The 27,287-nt window shown below is 44.3% G+C and overlaps 1 protein-coding gene across 3 annotated transcripts in view; it reads right to left on the reverse strand.

Annotated features, from left to right (window-relative positions):
- Positions 1-4,505: 4,505 nt before the first annotated feature.
- LOC138299121 (regulator of G-protein signaling 3-like) overlaps positions 4,506-27,287 on the reverse strand; it is a 351,262-nt gene continuing 328,480 nt past the window's right edge. For all 3 annotated transcript variants that reach the window (XM_069237165.1, XM_069237163.1, XM_069237164.1), the window contains one exon: positions 4,506-8,397. In XM_069237165.1, the coding sequence (XP_069093266.1) occupies positions 8,212-8,397 (186 nt within the window). In that variant the 3' untranslated portion in view covers positions 4,506-8,211. The remainder of the gene's footprint in view (positions 8,398-27,287) is intronic.

Below are 27,287 nucleotides of genomic sequence, written 5' to 3' on the forward strand. Positions count from 1 at the left end.
TGTTCCTCATATCTGGGTTAGGTCTTCCCACCCTGTGCCTTGTGCTTAGGTTCTATCTGGGACGCAGCCAAGGGTTTGGACTGGTGCTGTCAGTCACTTGGGCCTCTCTGCCATTAATGATTCTTTCGTAGTTTCACCTATGGATACACTGTTACGACATTTACTTCCACTAGACAGTCCAGTTTGATCCTCTTCCCTGCACTATGCCAGGGCTGATGCTGGCAACCGTTGAGCCGATCTGAGGTCCTCACTAAACCATGCAATCTGTAATAGCGATATGCGATGTGTACAAAGGTCAGGAGCTTAATCAACACAAACTTATGACCCACACTTACTGGAAATTTCTTGTTCATGGGAAATAATTGCATTTCCTATCATGAACGGTATTCAGAGGGTTACCTGCACCTGTAGGCAAAGGGTAGACACCTGATGATCTGGCTAGTGTAGCAAGCATTGAACCCCAGACACCTAAGGGCATCATAAACCTGTTATTGCTCGATCTTGCGTGGTTAATGCACTTGTCTCTCTAAGAAATGGAATGGACACGTAACTAGTTAGCATGGCGAAGTCTTATTTGTTATCGGAATTAACTTGACAAATCATTCTATCAACTAAAAACATTATGCACCCCCAACCAACAGAACTGAGAAAGAGTTATCAATCTATCAATCCTTTCCATGTCTAGGCTGGGTGAGTTTTGATGTGTTGAGTCAAATTAAGCTGCAGTTTAACTGTACCGGGTGCGAGTACTTACACGTTCATGGCTTAATGTTTAAGACAAGCATATTGAACTGGAAGGATCAACTAGGTAGCTGCACCTGCTGGAAGGCGGAGGTTCCATGGGCCGGTCCATGACCAACCTTCACACCCCTCGGAAGACGGCTCCAGGGGCCCCGTCTTGCCTGTAGGAGACAGAGGTGACAGGGTAGTCACACAAGCACTAATGCCTGTTCCACAATGATAGAAGGGAGAAGTGGGCCAATTTGCAGCCTAAGCAAGACATAGGGTACTCACTTGTTCGGCAGGGACACCCCATGGAACAGCTGTTCCAAGCTGTTGCAGAAATGCCCTGGGTAGAGTAGGGCAACAGCGTGGTGTACAGGGCCTGGACCACCAGGCTGCTTCCAGCACTAGTGCCACCCAAACCCATCCACTTTGGCCAGACCACTGGGTGCTCAGGTTGCCAGGCTGCCTGGCCTTTCCTCTGCTGGGAGGCCTCCGTGAAAAGCAGACCCTAGAGTCAGACAGTGCGGGGGTGGAAGCTCATTGCTTGAAACATCAACTGAGGCTGGCCAGGCAGTCCATCCCAAACAGACCAAGTGTACCCACTCAATCAGGCTACAGTGCTGGCTAGACTTTCCTTGATAAGGCTGCTGTGCACAGGATTGTCAGCTTTGCAACCTTGCTTGCTCTATGGGAAGGCAGGCTCGGAGAAAAGGCCCATTGGACAGGGCTGGAAGGCAGTCATGGATGTGACCCCCAGAGGCCCTCATAGAAGAACAACCTGATGACATAGGGTTTTCTACTTCCTTTTCCCCAATAATCTGCAGGAAAGGCACTTGACTTTCTTGTAATTCATACAAAGAGGGTGACAGAGAGGGCCAGAGGAGCAAACAAAGGAGACCTCCCGAAGCCCTAACTGGGCTCAAAGTGTCAAATGAGCTCTCATCAGGATTTCCAGGGCAGCCTAGCCTTCTGGGCCCACCAAGGAATGCATGGTGTGTGACCAGATCACTGGGTTAAGAGCGACTAGATGGCCGGGCTTGAAGGAGCTGTAGGTGGGCCACTTTGCCAAGAAGGGCTTCCTCCCTTCTGTCTTAGGGAGCACCATTCAGAATTTGTCAAGACAGCACCACTACAGTCCATAATATCAACAGTCAGAACAATGTGGGTTAGTGAACAAGGTATTGGAAGGCGAGTCGCCTTTTGCTGTGGGTGCAACAATAAGGAATTATCCTAGCGGTGACTCACCTTGTAGGTATCTTCAACATGAGGGTGAATGCTCTAAGTCATCTCTCGCTGCAAGACTACGAGGGGAAACTACATCTTGAAGTGATTAAGGTGATCTTCACCAGTTTACAGTGTCCAGACGTAGACACCGTGCCATGCTCAAAGCAGGGAGTGTCCTACGTATTTGTGCCATAAGCTTTCCTATGAATGTGTATGTGTGGGATGCCTTTGCGTATAGTTGGTTTCAGGTCCTGCTATACATATTTCCTCCAATTCTGCTTCTTTAAAAAATCCTGTGGAAGGTGAGGGAGGATTGAGCATACATGATCCTGATCAACCCAGATTGTGTGAGGAGAACCTTGTGTGACATTTGGTGGCACTCTGCATTATCCCTCTATCACACAGGATGGACCTACTTTCACATCAGGTCGGCCAGATCTGCCAATCCACTCCCAAACACTGTGCATACATGTGGAAATTGACCAGTGTCAGGAAGTCCTTTTGTCTTCTTGATGAAGTTTTTAGATTGTCACTAGTGGTGCGTTATCCACAGTGTTTATTTTACTTGTTTCTCCCACTCTGTTCAGGCAGATGCAAAGTTGTCATGTTCAACTTCCCACTCTGAAGGCCATAACATTGATGGCAATATCTTAAGGCTGTAGGGTCAGAGAACTTAATTACCCTTTCAGCTTGTTTGCCTTTCATGGTTATTAAACCAGATAAGTTGGTCCTCCATACTGCCCATCCTTCCTGCACAAGATGATATCTTCCCTCCATATGGGCCAATCTATTGATTTTTTTCCTTTCTTCCCTCTTCCCAATCGAACCAAGTAGAAAGAATAGCTCCAGAGACTAGACTCCAGGCATTTCCACTACACCACACTTTACAGGACATAGAGCATGAAGAGCCCTTTGGTGACAAAATGCACCACTATGTGTTGGGGCATCTGTTTCAAGATCTGCTATGTCTAAGTCAAGAAAGATCCTTTATTGTATATTCCTGCCCATTTCACTAGGGCCATGGTCGAGGCACTCTGGTTTCCGATATCTGCAGGGTAGGCACATTGCAGACAAGTAGTCACCATGGCATACTTTTGCAAAACAATACTGTCTTAGAGCCAAGGCACAGGGAGATGGGTATTTTATCAGAGCATTTTTATAGGACTTCCTTGGTTAATTGGCACTACTCAATCACACCTCACCTGGAGGCATTGCTTTGCATTTAATAAAGAGAGGAACCTGAGGGATGATGTGACCATCACAAGTAAACATTGACTTACCTTTACTAATAATATTTCTGGCGGATACATAATCTTACCACAGATCCCTCACTGCCTTCCCTCCTCCCCTGATGGGTCAGTGCATGCATAGTAACTTAAAGTATACAAACATGTTATGTATTGTAATTGTGACTGCCACTGATGCTGTCTCTGTCCCAATCTGCACACCTTGATAGGGTGTGGAAAACGTTCCAGGAACTGATGCCTGCATACTGGTTGGTGCCCAATATACTTTGGTGTTATTACATCCAGCAAGTAGAGGCACACCTGCATCTGCATGGCATCAACTCGAGAGCTATCGCTGGGCAAGAACTTCAGGACCAGTCTGCCCCCTACAGAGATATTCAAAAGATGAGGAATCTGCAGGATGATGACGCATCCACCATAAGGTTTGTTACTTACGGTAAGTAACTATTTTCACAGGCTTCACTTAGCATGGTGCCGCTATTATTAGGAATTGTGACATCAGCCAGAATAGTGCAGCAGACTCTCCAAGTATCAGTCTTGAGCTTACAGAAGTCTCCTCAGGCATCAGCAAGTATTGTGCAGATGTGATTCCTGATATTGGCCAGCACTGTGCTGTAACCAAGTCCACTGCAAGTCAGCAGCTGTGGACCAGTCATCCTTGCGTCAGATAGATTGGGTGAGGAGGAACCCCAGTTATAAGCCAGTATCCAGCAGACACCACCTTCAGATATAGTGGAGCAGTGACCAACGATGTCACGTATTATGTAAGAGTCACTCCAGGCATACGCTAAAACTGTGTAGGAGCCGCTTCTGTCATACGCTAATATTGTGCAGAATATTGTGCAGGAACCACTCCAGACATACACTAATATTTTGCAGGAGCCACACAAGACATGCTTTAATACTTTGCAGCAATCACTTCAGTCATATGCTAATACTGTGCAGCATATGCTAATACCATGCAGGAATCACTCCAGGCATAGGTTAATACTGTGCAAGAGTTACTCCAGACATACATTAATATTGTGCATGACTCATGCCAAGCATCAGCCAGTGTTATGCAGGCCACCTAGCCTCCAGGACCCCAATCCTAACAACTCAGGCTTTGCCGTCATATGAATCTCTCTACACCCATGATGCAGGCCCTGGAACATTTGTAGCAATGTTGGATTTTGCACAGTATATGTTTGTGGGGATGTGCTTGTGTTGTGATAGTCTAGTGAGGTCATTTTGCAGATAAAGGTGGTTACTGTGAGATATTCGAATAGTAAAATTAGAAAGGCTAAATACAAACAGGGAACACTCAGCTCAGTGCAGTAAATCTTTATTTTTTAACAGTGCTTATTCTCTAAACAGAGTACTCCTCAAAATTGAATATTTGGTATCAAACAAAAAACACTTTCTGTCCAAGGAAAATCTATGCAGATTGATCACAGGTCCCAGCATGCATTGCCACTTCTGGAAGGAAGCCCAGACCTTTCTTTCAGTAGAGAATTATTCACACTGCCCCACTCCCTTCACAGTTGTACAATCAACATTTCCTTTTTTCTCACCTGTAAAAGCAATAGTTCCCATACCTGCAAACTTACTCTTGGGAACATAGGACTCGATAGTGGGGAGAGGAGACCCAGAGTAATGTGCACAGTCAGGTGTGAAGTCTCCATCCATGGATGGCAGTCCTGGTTGAGATGGTGCAGCTGTGGGCTAGTGATGAGAGGTTAGGGCCCAATCAGTCGTCAGGTATTCTACGCCTGGTTGCGATAATGAGGTGTACTTCTTCTGGTAAGAGCTCTGGGATGCATCCAGGCACACACTAGTCATACTGCATGGAATGGGGTCATCTCTGCGTTGATATGAAGAATCTCTTCTAGGCCTGTCTGTAGGTACCTAGAGGTGGGCCAGTGCTAAGAGCTTAGGCATGAAGTCAGGAATTCATGAGTTCTAGAACTGTTTGTAAGAAATAAGATGTGGGGAGATGGTGAAAGCTCAGGGCTAAATCCATGAGTCCACGGGTTCTAGAGACATGTATGTGAGAGATCAGGTGTGGGTCAGTGATCAGAACTCAGGGATAGAGCCAGGACTCTATTAGTTCTTGATCTGTTGATATCAGACAAGGTATGGGCAACTGATGAGAGCTCAGTGCTTTAGTTGAGAATCCATGATCCTAGTCCTTCATTGAGAGATGCAAGGTACAAACTTGTGGCAAGAGTTCAGTACTAGAGTCAGGAGTCTGTTGATTCTTGACTTGGCTACAAAAAAAGAGGTATGGACAAGTGGTGAAAGCTCAAGGCAAAAGCCAAGAGATCATGGGTTCAGACATGTCTTTTAAAGAATGGTGTGGAACAGAGAGGAGGGCTCAGGACTAGATACGGCTGTGAGGATGGCGTATTGTGCTAGAGTTGAAGAGTATGAACTTATGTTGGGGTTTCATAGACTCTAAGCCTTCTGTGTATGGTGAATTCTGGACAACATTGGGTTGGAGTCAGGAGACAACGGGTATCTGTTCTTGTAGGAAGAATGTAAGAGGATGTAAGCACTCAAGGCAAGGGTTTGGAGTCCGTGAGTTCTACACCTGTGTGTGAGAAAAATGGTTTGCTCTTAGGGCTGAGTCACAATTCCATGTGTTCCAGACTAGTGTACATGAGAGAATGAATTTCATTAGTTATAACTCTGGGCTGTGTTTGAGAACCTTTGGGTTCTAATGCATCTGTAACAAAGAAGATAAGGTTTGGGGAGATCAGTTTGTAACTGGATTCCAGGCTCTGTACAGAGTGTTTGGGGTTAGTTCTAGGGTGTAAGCCAGGAAAAGAGCTCCATGGGTTGTATTCTTTGGTGTGAGAAAGCAGACCTATTCTGGGAGAGGCAGTATAAGACTTGGGGACAATGAGTTTCAAGTTTAAATCCACCAGCCAATGACAGGGCAGGCATGTTCTTAAGAAGGACATCTGAAAAGAAGCTATGGTCTTGTGATGAACTGTGAGCAGACAGTCTGAAACCTATTTTTCACAAAAACACACAGGGGAACCAACAATCTAATTGGGCATGCTGTTTCACCAAAGCTAGGGAGTTCTTGATAGGCATCCTTGAACTTTAAACTGATAACAAAGGGAGATGTTATCCTGTGCCAATGGGAGTCGACCTTTGTTAATCACTCTAATATAGTCCAGTAGGTGCCACGTTTTGGTTTTTCATTATTCACTCATCCAAAAATTGACTACGAGACCTTCATCTACGTCCCACTTCCACCAGGATATAGTCTCATTGTGTTGATGTTACTGTCCAGGATGCCATCTCTGGATTGTTGAGCTATGAGGATGGAATTTAATCTCTTTTGAAATTGGACAATTATGTATTGTGATTATAACTCAAGTCAGGAAATCAATACAGATTGTGAAGGAGTCAGCTCTCTTGCAAGGGAGGATAGGCCAAGGAAGGGCCATTTGCAGGATGAAGGAATAGGAATTTTCAGGATCTTACGGTGGACATTCACCATGTCAGATATGTGTACTCTCAATTCAAGAAGTAACACGTGGGAACCTAACAAATTACTGAACTATGCAGTGTTCTTTAGCAGTACAAATGTAGTAATTCAGACAGGAGGCTGTTTGAATACAAACATTCAAGTCACACTCACCAAACACAGAAGCTGTCTGTTTCTGGCATGCTAGCTCCTACAGGAGGAGGGCATCTTCAAGACACATCGGACAAAGATATGGAGATGTTCATTTGAGACCAATGAGGCAGAGAACTATAGACCTCTACAGATTATAGTGAATACAGCAAATAAATAAAGTAATTTTCCTACACCATACCCAGAGATCACCTGTTTCGAAATAGCTTTGTTGATGCTACCACAATATTTCACAATTTTAACTGGAACATAGACATTTTTTTATTTTAAAAGGGTATAAGGTAGTGACCCCTATTCAAATCTTCCAAAAAAGAACAACAGTACTGACACATATTTTGGGGAACCTCTCCCCACAGAATACAATTCCTTCTGAGTCCCCTACTCTGATTGCCTCCATACCCTCACTTTGAGTGTATTAGCTTTGGAGTGTAACATCTGTAGTCTTCTGCAAGAAGCCTCCATTGCATGGTCTCCGCCTCCACTTCATGTGCGTGCTTTGTATATGAACACGTGCTGTGTAGCACACACTTTCAGAAGCATGTACATGAAACATGACAGACAACAGACACGAACGACACAGAACACAAGACGACTGTCATTGTACCACAGAAAAAGGGAGTCCTGCCCAGACAAACTGCTCCACATCAAGATTAACCCCACAGTGGAAGAGATAGCTACGTGAGAGGCAGCCGGTGAAGGACCTAGCCCTCAGCAAGGTGAACGACAGCTTGACAGCTAGAGACTATAGGAGGAGACCCTCACCCGACCTCCCTGGTTGATTCAATGCTCAGGAAGATACAGAGAAAGCCTTGTTGATGATGGTCATGAACAATGCCCCCTCTCTTTTAGGACAGAACAGTAAGTAGGAACAAAGTCACCTTCCTAGAGGCAATCGACATTGAGGCAACACAGCACAGTCTACGTGGTGATGACAGTGCTAACTGCAAAGATTTATAATTCCAACTTCAGCAGAACAAACGTTGAATGGCTGACTAATATATGAGTCAACTTGCATAAAAATGTCTCTGAGGGGCCAGTGTTAAAAGGCATCTAGAGTCCTCTGCACATGCCCTGTTCTTGACTCTTTTGTTAAGTGATTGAGGGATGCAAAAGAGACAAGAGTGATAAACAGCCATTGGGATCTCTTTCAGATGCAAGATGTTGTATTCAAAGTGATATCCTTCATCAGGTGTCGTACCTTCAGCAACTACGGAACTGCGACATTGCCTTTCGTTTATGTGGCAGGTTTCATATGGATGGCCTTCGTATTCCACTAGATACGCCAAGTCACCATTGTCCTGGCCAGCAGACTTGGGGGTACATGGGAGGCCTGTGTCTTTGGAACTACATGCGACAGGTAATGGAGCATGTCTGTTCATGGTCCTACATAGCCCCATTGGCTTGCTTTGGGTGTGCAAGCTCCTGGTAAAGCTCTGACCGGAGAAAACGGGGATAGGAGTCCTTCTCCATGAGTCCATAGATACGCTTCTGGGCCAGGTCGAAGCAGTTGCGTGTGGGCAGCAAGATGTTGTGGTTTGTAATCTCACGAGTATTGGAGTCCAGGTTAACCTGAGAGAGAAGAATGAAATAAAAAGAAACAGGAAAAGGAAATTACATCACTGATTAGTTACAAACATGGAAACAAGGCTGAATTGTTTTTTAGTAGAGTCATACTGGATGGAGCCGATCTTTGGCAGCCACCTTGAGAGGTCTCATATGAAATCAACTTACATGTCTATAGGTGGAGTTTGGGATTTAGCTAATGGGCATTTGCATTTCTCTAATGAAACGGTAAAGCGCAACAGTAATTTTCCAACAACATCTAACATGTAGAACTCAACTGTCAACAAAAGTGCCTTCTATGGAACTATTATGGTTCATCAAGCAATCTATTTTAATCTTTCAAAACAATTAGGATTGGGCAATAAATTCTGCTCCACCAGCGGAGTTGGCAGAATTTGGGCCATCCTGTGTTATGCTTGCAATGCAGAGTTCCAGCCAAATTCCACCAAGTGCCACATGGTGGAGTTTTTCCTCACATGAGCTGACCAACAGTATGTTGGCAAGAAAGAATGAGTCACTAGGAGGGCACCAGGCGAGATTGTCTCACTGCAAATGGCAAAGGAGTATCCAGAAAATAAAAATACCCCCCACTTTGAACCAAAGCTCTTATGGCACCAAGCAAGCGAAGCAAGAAATCGCGGCCCTCCCCAGAAGAGATTCCTTGTCTCTTCCATCTAAGCATCTATCCATTCATCTTTTCATCCTTCCATCCACTCGCTGATAATCACCATTTCATCTTTACATTCCGTCATCCCTTCAGTCTTTCATCTAACATTCAGTCTTTCACCATTCCGTCCATCCGTCCACCCGTCCATATCCCAAACTATCCACCTATCTTGAAACCTATCCAAACATATCCATCCTTTCATTCAGTTATCCATCCTTTCACTTATCCATCCCCCTTTCATCCATTCATCTAGCCATCCATCCTTTTAGTCATCCATTCACCCCTTCACTTAGCCATCCTTTCACTCAATCCATAAATCCATCCTCCCTTTCACTCATCCATCTATCCTTTCACTTAGCCATTCATTCTTTCACTCATCCACCCTTTGACCCATCCATCCACTTATCCTTTCACTCATCCATCCTTTCACTCACTTATTCATCCACCTTTCACTCATTCACCCATCAATTTTTCCTTCACTTATCCATCCGTCCATACATCCATCCATCTATCCTCCCTTTTACTCATCCACCTGTTGCTTCACTTATGATCCTTACATCTATCCTTTCACTGATCCATCCTTTAACTCAGTCCATTCATCCATCCACTCATCGATCCTTCGATTTACCCTTTCACTCATCGATCCATCCTTTCATTCAATCATCCATCCTTCCATCCATCCTCTCATCAGTCCATCTACTCTTTCACTCGTCCGTCCATCGTTTCACTCCTCCATCCACCCTTTCACTCACTCATCCATCAATCCATCTTTCCTTTCACTCATCCATCCTTACATCCATCCTTCCACTAATTCATCCATGTGTATATCGATCCACCTTTTCACTTACCCATCCATCCACCATTCACTCACATCCTTTACTCTTTACTTGACTTTATTTCAGTAAGTAAAAACATACCATAAAAGTACAATACACATCAATAATTTTTTTAAAAGCAAGAAAACACTAAAGATAAAAGCACAGTAAAATTTTTTAGAAAGAATAAAATAAATTTAAAATCCAAGCAAAATAAACAACAGGGTAAGCACCTCTTGATAATGGATAAGTCCGCTCAACAAAAAACAGATTCCGTAGATCAATAAATAATCAGTAACATAGTAAACCAGTATCTATGTCCTACAAGGTAAAGACTAAAATCATGCATCCAAATTCAATAAATATACATAAATAAGTCTAAGAATTAACTACCCAGTCTTGTTCCTTAAATTTACTAGTCTAAACAGCCAGATAGATTCAAGAAATGTTGCCACTGGTAAAACTATCTGGACGGATGAATCACATTTTAAAATTCTCTCAGCTTGAAAACAAGATCTGGCCCCTATTTGTTTGCAAAGCGGGATGAGCCAAAGGGCTCTTTGTTTGTGATAAGCATGACAATGAAAAAGAACATGTGAGACAGACTCTTCGCTTTTGCAACCCATCGGGCAGAATTTAGATCTATTGGTGGAACTGGATCATTTATACAACAAGGAGCACAAAGGGAGAGACCCAATTCTGAACCTAATAAAAAGGGCACGAGCAAATGGAGATAACGCTGCGTCCATGAAAGGCTCAAATTCGTAATGGCATTTGACAGATACAAAATTATCCGACATGGACAACGGGACAGAGCTGGCGAATTGGCCAATCTGGACATTATGCCAAAACGCATCCTTTAACAGCTGTGCAGCATTTTTGGGAATAGAAAGGGGGTCCTGCCAATAGGACCCTAAGCCAAGCTGAGTAAAAGATCGTTCAACGAAGACACACCATTTAATTTTGGTAATAAAATCACAGCCCACCAAATTAAGAAGCCCACATTGAAAAGGCGTTAGGGCATCTGTTGTCCATAACCGAATCCAATACAGCAGAGGCCTTAAGGCAGCAATCTGCGAAATTGAGAAGAGGTTTAGGTCCATTCGGATGGGCAGAGATGGTATGCTAGAAGGAACCTTTAGCAGCAGTTTTAGAAACTGATTTTCTGCCCTTGCCAAATTTGCCAAGTTGCAGTGGCCCCAAAGTTCAGCGCCATATAGGGCACCCGCCCTTGCTTGAGATTTGTATATTTCGAGGGCAGGGGACATTGCAAATTTAGGTGATCTAGAGGCAAATCTTGCGATGCCACCCGCCCTTTGCTTCAGGCACAGTAAAGATTTTTGGCGATGGGCATGCCAGAGATGTGAATCTTCTAGTTTGATGCCTAAATAATCAAAGGTGCCCACTCTTTCCAAGGCAACGCCTTCTAAATATACAGGCCTCTTTATTTTGTGCCTGGTGTCCTCAAAGATCATATATTTTGTTTTTGCTGCATTAATTGACAACCCATGGTCGATACAAAACTCCGTGAATCTGGAGAGCAGTCTAGAAAGGTCCGTGGCGGTACGCGAAAGTAGCAAAGTATCGTCCGCAAACAAAAGACAGGGGAACTTCTGTCTGCCCAAATTAGGGGCATCACTTTGGCAATCTGAAAAATATGGCAGACAGGCATTAATAAACAAAAGAAACAGGGTAGGCGCCAAGACGCACCTCTGCCTCACACCACGTGCTGTTGGAAAAGCTGAGGTCAGATCGCCAGTCACACCCCAGCGGACTTTGGCACAATTATCAGAATAAAGATCCTTGATAATGTTAATCATAGAACCCGGGACACCAGTAGTACTGAGGACCTCCCAGAGCTTAGCGCGCGGGACAAGGTCAAACGCAGATTTCAAATCAACAAAGGCCACAAATAGGTGGCCTTGATCTGCGTCTACGATCTTCCACTTGATGGTAGTAAATCGGAAGATCTGATCGATGGTACTGACCTTGTCCCTAAAACCCACCTGAAGATGGCTTAAAACCTGGTTTTTCGCTATCCAGTGTTTTAGTCTAGATAACAACTGGAACGAGAATATTTTCTGCAAGTTGTCTAATAGACTAATAGGTCTATAGTTCCCTGGGGAGCTCTTGTCGCCTTTTTTGTGAATGGGGACAATAATTGCCATCTTCCACGAGACCTGATAGGATCGAGTTGCCATAGCAGTATTCGAGACCCTGTTGATGTACCGGGTCCATACAGATAGATCTGATTTGTACAGATCCGAGGGAATACCATCTGGGCCAGGGGCCCTACCTGATCTTTGTGCACAAATGGCCATCTCTGTCTCTTTTAAAGTAAAGGGCGGTGCATCAGGCTGACACAGTGCAAAATCTGTAGAAATATTGTCAAAATCCAACCGAGAGCCATACAATTCCCCAAAATGGGAGAGCCAAATTTCTGAATCAATGTGACATTCAGGGGTAGATGACAGGGAAGGGTCAATACGCGACACCAAAGTCCAAAAAAGTTTGGCATTGCGAGCGCTAGTCGCCTCTGCCAGACACTCCCATAAGTTTTCCTCATGTTTGAGTTTTGATAACTTGCGGGTAGACGCATAGTTTCTTCTCGCATACATAATGGCATCCCGGTTCTTTAGCTTTAAAGCTTTGAACAAAAGGTTCTTAGCCACCCAACACTTTTTGTCAAACCATTTGCACTTAGGTGCAAAGGATTTCAATTGGGTTTTAGGAGATTTAATGAAGAGCTCCTTAAGTTCCGCAAAAAAAACTGCATGGGAGATCATCATTTCTGAGGAAGATAAAGCACTAGAGTCCTCAAAAAGCTGGTGACGGGAAACCATGGCACAAAGCTTGTTGTTAAGCAAATTAGATTTAAAAAACGAAGGCCACTTTAGTGGACAATTCCAACAAATCTTTAGGATCAACCGAAACAGTGGGGCAATCATGCTCTGAGACAAGAGTTACCTTATATGCAATTTGTAAAGGGGCATGGTCACTAGTACGGCGGAAACCCACCTCTACGATAGTTATCAAATACCAAACTCGTAGATTTAGAATAACGTAATCCAGAAGGCTGCTATAGCATCCTCTGAAAAAGGTAGGCCTAGCTGGATTGTCGTTCGGAAATCGACCATTTCCAAAACGAAGGCCATATGTAAGTGCAAGGTCTGTTATCTGTGACGCCCTAAGGGAGGGAGTAAATGGCATAGATTGAATTGGAAGGGGGGGACATTCCACACTTCGGGGCTGATTCTTCGACCGCCGGGGCGAGGGTCGGCGGGAGCACCGCCGACAGACCGGCGGTGCCCCGCAGGGCATTCTGACCGCGGCGCTTTGGCCGCGGTCAGAAAGGGTAAACCGGCGGTCTCCCGCCGGTTTACCGCTGCCCTTAGAATCCCCCATGGCGGCGCAGCTTGCTGCGCCACCATGGGGGATTCTGACACCCCCTACCGCCATCCTGTTCCTGGCGGTTCGCCCGCCAGGAACAGGATGGCGGTAGGGGGTGCCGCGGGGCCCCTGGGGGCACGGCAGGGGCCCCCGTAAGAGGGCCCCGCAAAGTATTTCAGTGTCTGCCTTGCAGACACTGAAATACGCGACGGGTGCCACTGCACCCGTCGCACCTTCCCACTCCGCCGGCTCGATTACGAGCCGGCATCCTCGTGGGAAGGGAGTTTTTCCCTGGGCTGGCGGGCGGTCTTTTGGAGACCGCCCGCCAGCCCAGGGAAAAACTCATAATACCCTCCGCGGTCTTCTGACCGCGGAGCGGTATAATGGGGGCGGAATTCTGGCGGGCGGCCTCCGCCGCCCGCCAGAATCAGAATCACCCCCTTCATCTTCAGCCTGGGTAGACTCGACAAAGGCTGAGTCAAGTTCGATTTGGACATTGAGGTCGCCTGCGATGATGACACAATATTTAGAATGAAGTTCAGATAAAAGATTGTGCAGCAGATGAATAGTGGCAGACTGTTGGTTGGAAGGGCCTGGTCTGTTATAGATGTTAATACATACCACAGGAGTGTCAGAATTTGGCCGTATTGCTATGGCTAGAATGTCACAAGAGTCAACAGCAATTTCCTTTGCCCTGCCCATCTCAGACAGCTTGACCCAAATACATAGGCCCCCTGTCGCCCTTCATCACTCACATTCATCCATCCATTTAACCTTTCAGCCATCCATCCATCCTTTCAGTCATTTATCCATCCTTCCACTCACTCATCCATCCATCCACCATTTCATCCCACCATCCATCTATCCACCCTTTCATGCATTCATCTATCCTTTTACTCATCCGTCCTTCCATCCTTTCACTCATCCATCCATCCATTCTCTCACTCATCCATCCATCCATCCACCCTTTCATCCCGTCCAGCTAGCCTTTCACTCATCTATCCACCATCCATTTACCCTTTCACACATATATCCTTTCACTCACTCATCCATTCAGCATCCATCCAACCACCCTTTCACACACCCATCCATCCTTCCTCCCTTTCACTCATCCATCCTTAAATCCATACTTTCACTCATTCATCCATGCATCTATCAATCCACCCCTTCACTCACCCATCTACCAGTTCACTCACACAAGCATCCATACATCCACTCATTCATTTTCCAACCATTTTCAGTTAATTATGAGCCTTTGTCTGCCAAGATGCAGACAGAAGAGGACCATCAAAAAACCCACCCCGCTGTAGCTGCTAAAGTAGTGGGGTTGACAACACCCTTGGCGAGCGGTCGCTGGTGGTTGCTACCGATCATGGTGAGAAAGCTACTGCACGAGTAGAAAATCTACTGGGGTGGCAGACAAATCAACTCGAGCAGCAGTGCCCTCTGGTGCCATTGTCGCTGATTTTTCAGCGTGGAATGAGTTCCCAGCACTACACATCAGCGAGAGCAGTGCGCTGTGCCCATTTCCGCTCGTTTACAGAACTCTGAAGAACCTTACAGAGATTTAATGTAACTCCAAGTGAAACTTCACAAGTTCCGTTCACCGCTTAAAAACAATACCAAATACCATGTGATGTGAGACAGTTTTTACACAGAATGATGCTAAAAAATTCATCTGGCCGCCTCCCGCTGTCTTGCTCCTGTTCCCTTGATGTGGTATCCTAGCATTCACTGGGACACCAGCATAGGCTCCCTAGCAATCCTGGCGCTGCTTCCATGCTAAACCTAGCATGAAAACTGTGCCAGGATTAGTCTGAGCGGCTCGGACTGCCACTCAGACGCAGCCCAGGGGTCTGTGCATTTTCTCCAGTGCAGCTATTAAACACAGCTGGGCTGGAGAAATCTAAGTGTGCATGTGTGTGTGCATGTGTGTTTGGCCGGCCTGAGACAGCCAAACACACATGCGCACTTAGGTGAACTCTCTCCTCCTCCCCTGTCCCACCTTCCGTGGCCAAGTCTGCCCCTCCCTGCACTGCTGAATGAGCCAGCAACAGAAAAATAAAACAACTATAGTTTTATTTTTCTGCTGCTGGCTCAGCCTGGTGGGGGCAACACTCCTTTGCCATAGCAAAAGAGCCGCCCCCGCCGGGGACCCCCCTCCTCCAAGCTTTTCCCCTTTTTGTACCCCTTGGTTTAAATCTCTGTTGGAGAGTCACCCTTGCAGTTGCAAGCCCTTGCTCTGCGTTAAACAACATGCCTTTCATTGTCGTGCTGGGCTGGTCTGACACGACTACCAATTGGATGCACTCAAATGTGAAGAAAAAAATATCTAGCTCCTACATTATATGTGAAATATTAAAGCACATAGGGCCTGCACGATTACGGATATCAGTTAATGAACTACGAGGCAGAAGGCATTTTTGCTATAGGTCTTTGTAGCCTAGAGAGCCCTTTTACCATAGGCGCTAGAAGTAGGGGTGTAAGAGGAAGGGGTGAGTGCAGAAGCACTCCCAAAATAAACCATGCAGAAGTACAGAAGGTGAACGAACAATAAAGATACCTTTAATTTTCAACAGGATCGAAACAAATCAAGACACTTAACTTGGTACTGCACAAATGATAAATATTCGCTGAAACCAGATTCCCATGGATTATTAAAACTACGTGTCTTGCACATTTGGTGGCCATTCCAATGGAAGATGTGCTGTCTGTAGACGACAGTGGCTACCACACCCTGCTCTAGTAATATTTCTGCACCAGTTTGCCCCAAAACGCACCACCAGCTACATACCACACCGTTACCACTGTCCTGCCGAGTGGGCGTGGCTGATTTGCTGCTCTTGTTCTTTAAGGGACTCTTGGTTTTTTCTCCATCTCAATAACTTCAGTGATATAATACTGATGGCAGCACCTGCATGCTGAAAATTGTTTCAACACCACTGCATATTACTTTGACAAACTTTGAAAGTATTGGCATGTTTCTCATAAAGTATTAACTTTAAGTTATGAAGTTATGCCTTATTGCTGCAACTAGCATGATTCGCTCAGCATATGTAGGGATGCGGTTGAAGCAATTAAATCTTCAAATGGAACCTCATTTCAACTAGTGCAGAGTTCTGTGGTGCAAGTAAAGAAGCAAAATATAGATATATGTATAAAGACCCTCTTCTCATTGTCTTATTACAGTCTAGTGTTGACATCACTAGCTATCTGTAATCAGAAAAGGGCCAAACGACTCTGCTGTAATATGTTGTTACAGCTGAACAGTGACATCACAATGCCTCAGGCCAGGAGGCCAAGTAGCAGAATCTCAACATCTGTTGAAACATTAAAATATATGATTTCCTTTTGAATTATTTTGGGCTAATGTCCCATGAAAATAAACAGCCACTAAGAGAGAGGAGATTATTTTTTTTAACTGTTAGGGCTCATTATATAAATTCTGGATGTTACAATGTATTTAGATTTCATGTTGTTAGAGGGATTATCATCATCTAGACCGCTCTCAGTTCACGTCAGCCTCATCCGCGCCCTATTGGAGGTACGCTTACGCGTTAGAAATGCAACTGGGCTTTACTGAGGCTGTTGCAGTCACTACTTGATGATACTTGCCCCCACTGGTTTTGGGTTGTCCTTATTTTTAATTCTGCACTTTCCTGCCTAACGCTACCTGTACTAGTCTCTTGTCACGTGTAACCTGTGAAATGCTCCCATGTTAATTTGTAAATGAAAGCTAATACTTGGCCTCTTGCATACCGCTTACACGCAGTGGTAACTGTTCTCATATAAACCACCTGCACTTAGTGGTAACTGTTCTCATATAAACCACTTACATGCAGTGGCAACTGTCCTCATGTAAACCGATTGCACGCCATGGTAACTGTTCTCATATAAACCACTTACACGCTGTGGCAACTGTCCTCATGTAAGCCACTTGCACGCCGGGATAATTTTTCATATGTAACCGCTTGCATGCAGTGGTAATTCTTCATATCTAACCGCTTGCATGCAGTGGTACTTGTCCTCAAATGAATCGCTTGCAGGCAGTGGCAACATTCCTCATATAAACCACTTGCATGCAGTGGTAACTGTTCTCATATAAACAACTTGCATGCAGTGGTAACTGTTCTCATATAAACCGCTTGCACGTAGTGGTAACTGTTCTCATATAAACCTCTTGCACCCAGTGGTAACTGTTCTAAAAAAAAACCTGCCTGCTTACATTGGTAACTGTTCTCATATAAACCGCTTGCCCGCAGTGGTAACTGTTCTCATATAAACCGCTTGCATGCAGTGGTAACTGTTCTCATATAAATCGCTTGCACGCAGTGGTAACTGTTCTCACATAAACGACTTGCACGCAGTGGTAACTGTTCTCATATAAACCGCCTGCTCGCAATGGTAACTGTTCTCATATAAACCGCTTGCATGCAGTGGTAACTGTTCTCATATAAACCGCTTGCACGCAGTGGTAACTGTTCTCATATAAACCGCCTGCTCGCAGTGGTAACTGTTCTCATATAAACCACCTGCACTTAGTGATAACTGTTCTCATATAAACCTCTTACACGGAGTGGCAACTGTCCTCATGTAAACCACTTGCACGCCGGGGTAATTTTTCATATGTACCGCTTGCATGCAGTGGTAATTCTTCATATCTAACCACAAACATGCAGTGGTACTTGTCCTCAAATGAACCGCTTGCAGGCAGTGGCAATAGTCCTCATGTGATTGCAAGCGGTGGTAACTGTTCTCATATAAACCGCTTGCACGCAGTGGTAACTGTTCTCATATGAAACTTTTGCACGCAGTGGTAACTGTTCTCATGTAAAACTTTTGCATGCAGTGGTAACTGTTCTCATATAAACCGCTTGCATGGAGTGGTAACTGTTCTCATACAAACCGCTTGCACGCAGTAGTAATTGTTCTCATATAAACCTCTTGCACCCAGTGGTAACTGTTCTCAAATAAACCGCCTGCTTGCAGTGGTAACTGTTCTCATATAAACCGCTTAAACGCAGTGGTAACTGTTCTCATATAAACCGCTTGCATGTAGTGGTAACTGTTCTCATATAAACCGCTTGCACATAGTGGTAACTGTTCTCATATAAACCTCTTGCACTCAGTGGTAACTGTTCTAAAAAAAAAAACGCCTGCTTGTAGTGGTAACTGTTCTCATATAAACCACTTGCATGCAGTGGTAACTGTTCTCATATAAACCACTTGCATGCAGTAGTAACTGTTCTCATATAAACCTGCTTGTATGCAGTGGTAACTGTTCTAATATAAACCGCTTAAACGCAGTGGTAACTGTTCTCATATAAACCGCTTAAACGCAGTGGTAACTGTTCTCATATAAACCGCTTAAACGCAGTGGTAACTGTTCTCATATAAACCGCTTGCACGCAGTGGTCATTGTTCTCATATAAACAGCTTGCTCACAGTGCTGACTGTCCTAATGTAAACCGCTTGCACGCAAGGTTGGACAGGATGTTTTAGTTAACTGAAGGTTACAAGTTGGGGTGTAGAGAGGAATGTGTCAGAGAGGTAACTGGGGCAAGGTCATTAATGGATTCAAACACTAGTAGCAGCATCTTGGGGACGTCTCTGTTGTTGCCAGTGAGGCAGATGAATTTCCGGGATTACATGGAAGTGGGTGTGTCCAGAGGAAGATTAAAAAGAGTGTGATTAGTGCGAAATCAATAATTTTCTCCAGGGAAGCATAGGAGTGGCAGGAAAGGCCTGTTAATTATTATTATAATAATATACAAATATTGTTTTGCAACAAATTACTACCTGTATATTGATTTGTTAATTTTCTCTCTATACAACCATACACAGTCGTTCCACTGGGACTAAGGATTTAGGTTAACTGTCAGTAAATGGTAGTGGTGTTTTAAAGAGGTGGCCACATACTATAAAAGGTGTTTAGACAGAATATCGGAACCAAAACTATTGTGGGACAAAATATTGTGTCAAGAACATTGAGGACAAAAATATTGTGAAGGTAAGCAAAGTTTTGCTATCCATAACTCCACATATCTGTACGTTGACTATATACATATATATATATATATATATATATATATATATATATATATATATATATATATATATATCTTTTTTTTTCTTCTCGGCCCCTGCTAGACAAATCACCCCAAAACTTTCAATGCAGCAGCTGAAGTGAGCTACGTGCTAGTTCTGAAAATTTCGTGAAGATTCAATAAACGGGGCAAAGTGATTGGCAAAACAAAAAAACACTTTGTCTATGGAAACAAGTTCCTAACTATAACTACCTACTGGCAACCTCCAGTAGTCAAAATATATATATATATATATCGTCAAGGTGCATATATGTGGAGTTATGAAAAGTAAACTTACACTTACCTATTTGCACTTACCTTCTCGATATTTTGGTCCTCAATATTTTTGGTTCTGAAATCCTGCGATTGGTCCATTATAAAGAATAAAATATGATCTACATTAAATTAATAGGACATGGCAAATCATCTCAGAGTTCTGTGACTTTGTAGGGGACATCAACCTTCATTCCACTATAGGGAACTCCATATGTGAGGACAAAAAATGTTAGGATGTTAGATCTGGAAGGTACCTAAGTCCAGATTGGACCTCCTGGGGCAGTATCTACCGTACATGCAGCACTTTTTCAAGGCAGGACGCATCACAGGTGACGCAGATGTCCCACCTAAGTCACACCAACCCCTAGCCGAGGGGGGTCTCATTGTTTTTCCTTTCGCTGTGTATTTTGAGACACTGCTGGTGTTGTCGGGTACATAATGTGTTTAACCATGCCGGTTGGTTTTTCCAAGAAATGTTGATGTTAGCCCATTAGCAGTTAGATGCAGTATATTCATCTGAAAAGGCTATCTATGTGCCGCCTCAAGTCTGTCTAAACCCTGATTGCTGCAAGAAGAAGGCAAAAAGTCAAGAAGTTGATTTTATTTTGTATTTTACAGGTCTGACAAGTGGCACTATGAGATTGAATCCCATCAGGCATCCCTGGCTATTCAGCCATAAGCATGTTGCTTTGTTGGGCTCGTTTTTAAAATGGGCTCAAAAACCCGACATGCAAAGGGCTGTTGGCAAAAATGTCAAAAATAGCTGAATATGATCAACATAAAATGAAGCCACTTATCTGCTGTGTTTTAAAATTCTACAAATTTGTCTAGTTCATTTAAAAAAACTGAATGTTTCGCACTTAAATTTGCTCAGTGATGTAAATCGATTTGTCTTTTGTGTAGATGAAAGTTTTATACGAGCTTCACAACACAAGAAAGGTACAACATGTTCAGCAGCCAGGAGACGTTTCCTCACACAGGGAATACGTAAAGGATAGGTGTTAATAGGAGGGAGAACATGACATGGTCCTCTCATGCATACAGGACAGGTACAACGCAGGTAGCTAACACATTAACAAGGAAGTGAGAAGTGTTAAACAGCTATGGTAAGTTCTTCATGAACAGGCAAGAAATAAAATAAGTACAACTCTTCTGAAATAAACATCCGCACCTCTTGTGGGATGGTCCAAGCATTCATGTTCTCAATTACTATGATGAATCCTCATCTACGAAGCATAACCATGCTTGCCTGAACAACAAATGGCTTTTTTTCTGCCTTAACCATGCGTGTGCTGAACTACGCATATGCGTGGTTGAGGCAGAGAAAAGTCCATGCGTGTTCGGTAGAGGGCGCGGTCAGGTAAGTGGGGTTGGGGGGTAGTTTTTAGGGTGGTGTATTAAGGGCTTGAAGCAGGAGTGGGGGGGTCAGGGTAGTTTGGATTTTAGGAGTGGGGGGTCAGGGTAGTTTGGATTTTAGGGGCGAGGATGGGGGGGTTGGCATAGTTTGGTTTTTAGGGGCGGGGATGGGGATAGTTTGGTTTTTAGGGGTGGGGGATCAGGGAAGTTTGGTCAGGTTAGTGGGGTTGGGGCAGGGTTGGGGGTAGCTTTTAGGGATGGGGTGGATTAAGGGCTTGGGGTGGGGGTGGGGGGTCGGGGTAGTTTGCTTTTTAGATGTGGGGTGGGGTTGGTTGTTTTTAGGTGGGTGGGAGGATCGGGGAAGGTTTTAAGACTCAGGGTGGGTGGGGGAGTCGGGTAGGCTTATTTATAGGGATGGGGTGATGGGGTTGAGTATTTGTGTTTTTAGGGGCAGGGGTGGGGGTTGGGGTAGTTTTGTTTTTAGGGGCTGGGGTGAGGGGCCGGTTGTTTTTAGGGTGGGTGGCGGGTCGTGAAAGGTTTTAGGGCTCAGGGTGGGTGGGGTGTGTTGAGATACTTTTGTTTTTAGGGGCGGAGGTGGGGAGGTCGAGGTAGTTTTAGAATGTTTTTTTGTTTGTTTGTGTTTTTTGCAGTGTACTCCGCTATATTCAAATGTATTTTCCCTGATATGTGAGATTACTGGGGTAGTGTATTCGGTTACACCGACGGGGGCATTTTCGTGCCGTTCTCCTCTGTGGCTGTATCAACAAACCCCCGAGGGGTTCTGGGGAAACTTACAAAAATAAGTGACAATTTGCCACCTAATATCATGACAGTGCAAAACCTCCTGCTGCCAGAGGGGGCGCAAAATACCTTGGCATGAAGGCAGGACATTGTCTTGGTTGTGTATTCCCTGTTTGAAAGCGGAGCAAGATTTGTTGATCTTGTCCTAGAAATTTTAAAACAGTGCCCCGTAAAAATAAAAAAATAAAAAATACTCGGTCGAAGGTGAATCTATGAAGCAAGGTTTGCACATTGTGTCAGATGAACATTTTAAATGATGATTCCGAATACCAGGAACACTGAAATTACACACTATGCCTGCATAACTAGATAACTAGCAGCAAGGCTGGAGCATAAGGGGTTAAAGTCTCATACCACAAACGTGCCTGAATGCTCGTTGAAACAGTCTGTATTCTAGAGGCAGTACCAAAGACCATAAGAAGTATTAAACAGGAAAAACTCTGGGTGACAACTACATCACATACAGCTCCCTGGTGGCCAGTGGATACTGTCACCAAGACAACATCAAGTAAAGAGGTCCAGGCAGCCGCCTTCTCCTCGACAGCCTCATCACCCTGTCCAGTATGCCACTCTTCCCTATGGGGTGTTCTAGACTGCCCAAAAAGTGTGTTTAAAACTGTTCGAAATTAGTATTGTGGACTGCCCAATGGTGGGTTCCAATCTGCTAAAGAAGTGATCTAGATTGATGAATGGAGTGATCTAAAACTTATGTTCTTAACCTTTTGACTTCTGCTGCACCCCCATGAATTATTACTAGAGTAGGGGACCCCCTCCGAGTCACTATTGAACGCCAGGGACCCCCGGCCTAAGCAATTTCTTCTGAACCTCAAACAAATACACAAAATACAGAAATAAGTATACATGAAACATATGCAGAAACATTGAAATATTTTATTTAGTTCACAATCCAATATAAAATAAACATAATTTTAATTTTAAAAGAAAGGTTGGAGCTTTTCTAAAGTTGGTCTTTAATTCTTAAGAAGTGATATGCTAAAGTTTAGCACATCACTATGGGCCTGATTGCGACCTTGGCAGATGGGATACTCAGTCACAAACATGACGGATATCCCGGCCGCCGTTTTACAAGTTCCACGGGAGATAATGGAACTTGTAATGCAGCGGACGGGATATCCGCCACGTTTGTGACGTAGTATCCCATCCGCCAAGGTCGCAATCAGGCCCTTTGTCTTTTTTGCTCATAATGGGTCCTTCGTTTTTGACGGTGCTTCAATGGAGGCCACCCATTGTCTGTACTAGATTCTCTCGCTCTGCTCCAACAAATCAAGCTAATGATGCCCATTTAATTTTTAGCCTCCCATTTCAAATTCCTTCATCTTTGCTGAACATTACATTTTCAAGTTTGCTTCTTTATTCCTATAAACGTTATTAATCTTCAAAATATTTAATTTTCCATCCAGTCACGTACTTCTTGAGTAGGCAAACCACAGGTTAATGTCTAGGATGTCCAATGGAGTGACATAATAGCTAAATATAATGTTCTGACCACTGGAGTAATCATTTCTGTCCAATGGAGCGATCTAGCTGCCCAAAGGAGAAGTCTAGTTTGCTCAATGGAATTTCTCATCTGTTCAGTGGAGTGTTTAGTATACCCAGAACGAGTTATAGTTACCTTAGGGCAGAGGTCTCCAAACTTTTTAATGCCGCGCCCCCCCAGTTGAAAAATAAAAATCATTGGGCCCCCCTCAGAATTTTTCACAATTATTCTATAAACATGGCAATGTTTAAATATGTCTAAACCTATTTAAACATTGCAGTTAAGCACTGTTACCTTTTTAAAACTGCAATAACATGCTTCTGCTTAAAACAAAAGCCTGTTATCTGTATAATATTTATTTTGGCCAGAGTCTGGGGCCCCCCCTGGGATCACTTCAGGCCCCCCTAGGGGGGCCCGCCCCCCAGTTTGAAGACCTCTGCCTTAGGGCATGAGTTATACTTATTTAAGGTAACTATAACTGGTGAATTTCTGTGGTTTTTAGAGTTTAGAATGTTAGGTTGTTATTGAACATTTCACCTAACTATAATGTTACTTTAACCTTTGTTTTTTTTTCAGTCAATTGCTAGGGCTTTTATAACATAAAGTGATATTTTATTATCAAACATAAAGCCAATTTACCGCAGTGCACCACCTTTGGCCATCCGTGGCAGAGGGACTGGCCACAGGACCTGCCCTGCAACTAGGCCGTGAGGCCAACCCCTCTCAGGCAGCCAGCCCCACACCTTGCACGGCCTTTGCCCGTGCACAGCAGGAGGTTGGCCACAGGGCCTGGCCATGACCAAACCCCACAAGCAGCCAAACCTCCACACCAAACACTCACCCTATATATAACACCCTATATATAACGTAGATCTATCATCTTTCTTCAAAAAATACCAATAATTTTGATCAAATCTACATTCCATTAATAACAGACAATATTTAACAAAGTTTTATTGAACTACATGTCTGTGACTTTCTTTTTAAACAGTTTTGATTATTACAATTTGTGGGTGACAAACGTAAAAATAATCAAAGATATATTATTTATTCATTAAGAAAAAAATAAAACAAATATATCTCTGTTCTACCTTTTCACATTTTACACCCCAAAAATGCACTGGTAAAAATAACCACATTTAGGGCTCGTATTTTATGCGATATATCTTTAACACATAAAAATTAACAGGCCTCTAGGTGGCACTGCAATCCCACCTGTAGAGCAAAAGCTTCCGAATGGGAAATGCTATAGAAAAAAAATTTAAATGTCCCAGGAGACTTATGTGTTATTTCTAGTGCTGCTGGGGGAGGGCTGCAGATCTCCATACAGCCCTTTCTGTAACATAAAAAAGGTTGGTGATATCCCTGCCCATTCTAAGGACATCACCAAAAACAAAACGTATATATGTAGCCCTCCCAGGCAATGACAGCCGTTAATTTTACAGGGGAGGGGGAGGTTACACATGCACCTCACTCACAGCAGTTCATTCACACACGCACTCACACACCCATTCACAACACTCACTAACAAATACACATACAATCATACATGTATGCACCTAACATTAAAAAAAACTTACCTTAAGACCAGCAGCTCCGACAGGGAAGCATTGAAGGGCCCAGGAGGGTTGGGACTGCTGCCTTCCCTCGTTGGCTGACCTTAGAGGGAAGGCAGCAGTCCCAATCATATCACAGAGCGGGATGGGGTCAGTGAGACTGAGCATGCAGACGGCTGTTCGTGGGATGGAAATACTCTTTGACGAACGTGTGACTACAACAGGCGCTTACCCTGAACAGACCATGAGGCAATGTCCTCATTACCACTAGATGATTCGACCTGGTGATTACCGATAGAGAGGTAAGACGCCTCTACCACTAGGGACACCTTGACTTCCCAATAATAGTGAAAGGTCCTTGTATACAGCCCTGATGAAGCCCAAGACCGTGATAGGCTAGTATATGTCAGAAACATGTTGGCACCACAGAGGTACGCAAGGGTCAATGATACCCACTAATGTCCTCTGTTAATAGCTTGGAATATTTTTTATCAAAACGCCCAGGATACCATCTAATAAAGTAATTCTTGTGGTATATCCTGAGGGGTTTTTTAAGGGTAGAAACTGGACACCCAAAAATTAAATTGGTCCACAGAGATTTAATTTATAAAAAATTCCTTAAGGAAGTCGAATCTGAGGTTGAGATCGTATCACCTAACAGGGTGGGGCAAAGTGGCCGATGTTGAAGCATGTCACATTACGTGAGTGAGCCCACCTTGACCAAATCTGGAAATTACCAGGGCCTATAAGGCAGGATAGGAAGCTTACTGGGCAACATATGTCTTTTGGGGCCCTTAGAAAATAAACTTAAGGCCCTCTAACAGGTTACCATGGCATTTTTTTGTATTTACAGTTTACTGCTGAACCCGCCCTACTCTGCGACACTCAACTGGGCACTTCAGGACTTAAAACTGAAGTGCCCAGGTCCAAAGCTATTGGTAACGTTCCTCCACGTCATGAGGGGGAGGGCCTTCTATAGCCCGGCAAAGTTCAGCTTAGGCAGCCAAGAGTCTGTGCATTTAGCACATGTCTAGCTCCTGGCTGTGTCCCCTGAACCAGAAGAGTATCTGCCAGGCTGATAGAAAGTTTTTACATTAGGAAAAAGGTACGGGAGAGGGCCCTCTGCCCGTACGGACAGACCGCTGCTGTTCCCAGGGCATTACGGGGTGCTTCTTGAAGGCGCAACGAATAATAATTGAGCGACCACAGCACCGTTGGACTTACTTTTCATTTTGGACTTATTTATTTATTTTTGGGTGTCCTGGTCCCATCTGGGGCACCCACAGTTTTATTTTTTTATAAGAGGCTGAGGGGGGAGTCCCTGGGCCTCCGCAACCCTGCCAACTCGTGCTAGTTGCTCCATATCATGGGAGCGCTCAGGAACAGATATTTTTTTCCTACAGGGTGCCCCGGTACCCACCAGGGTATCCTCAAGCCATTATTAATTTTTGCGTGCCATGGGGTGAGTGTCTCCTCTCCCCTCCCATTCAATGAAATGCTGGCCCCGGTGATGGGGCCCTGGGGATGGGAGGCATGCAGCCCTTGCCCCATCATGAAATTATTGGCCCAAGTGGATGGGGTCCTTCGGACCTCGTGATGGATAGGGGAGTTTGGCATGTCCCTTCCCCCTTAAATAAATGCTTCTCCTTTTCCTGGTCCTGGCCCACCCAGAGGGTTGGAGGGGGTTTTTAAATGTACAGGAGCCTGCAGTTTTTTTAAAACATATTGCTGCGGATTCGCAGATCCTCTATGAATTCACAGTAAAAATTAAAAACAACATTTTTGGCCCCAGGCAGGATCTCAGAGGGACCCCCAGCACTTCTGTTCCCTGTCCCCTTATGTCTTTAATTTTGCATTTTTCCTAGGACTTGGGACCGAGTCCTGAGTTCTAAGATAGCAGCCACCAATTCCCGGTTGAGGTGGTGGCAGCCAATCAGATCTCTGCAGGAGATCTGTCATATCCGCGGAGGGTCTGCAGCCCTAGATGTGCACATTTTTGAGCATCTATTGCTCAAAAACTACTGAACAGATTTACACCAAAACACAAGAAGCTGTCTTTCTGGAGCAATATCTAGCTATCTGCCATTAGGAGTAAATCCGTTCAGCAGTTTGGTCTGTAGCTGTGTCTTAATTTCCTATGGAAAAATTAATAGGAAAATGTGTTTTGGGACCCTCTTTTTCCCTGCCTCCGCTTGAAGGATCACCTCAAAACTTTCCATGTGCAAACTAGTCAATAAGTAGCATTTTTGTGGATAGCTGTCAAACAGCGCCAAAGTTATTAGCAACACAAACAGGCATTTCATATAGAAACATGATCCTCACTATATTTACCCAGTGGTGACTGCCACCGTATAACTGTCGAGTGACTGTGAAATAAATTGCAGAGGGCGCAGTTATTCGAAAAATAGAAGACCAACCAGGTGTATTTATGGTCCTGCCAATTATGCTTTG

The sequence above is a fragment of the Pleurodeles waltl genome, chromosome 6, assembly GCF_031143425.1.
Source record: "Pleurodeles waltl isolate 20211129_DDA chromosome 6, aPleWal1.hap1.20221129, whole genome shotgun sequence".
NCBI classification, from domain to species: domain Eukaryota; kingdom Metazoa; phylum Chordata; class Amphibia; order Caudata; family Salamandridae; genus Pleurodeles; species Pleurodeles waltl.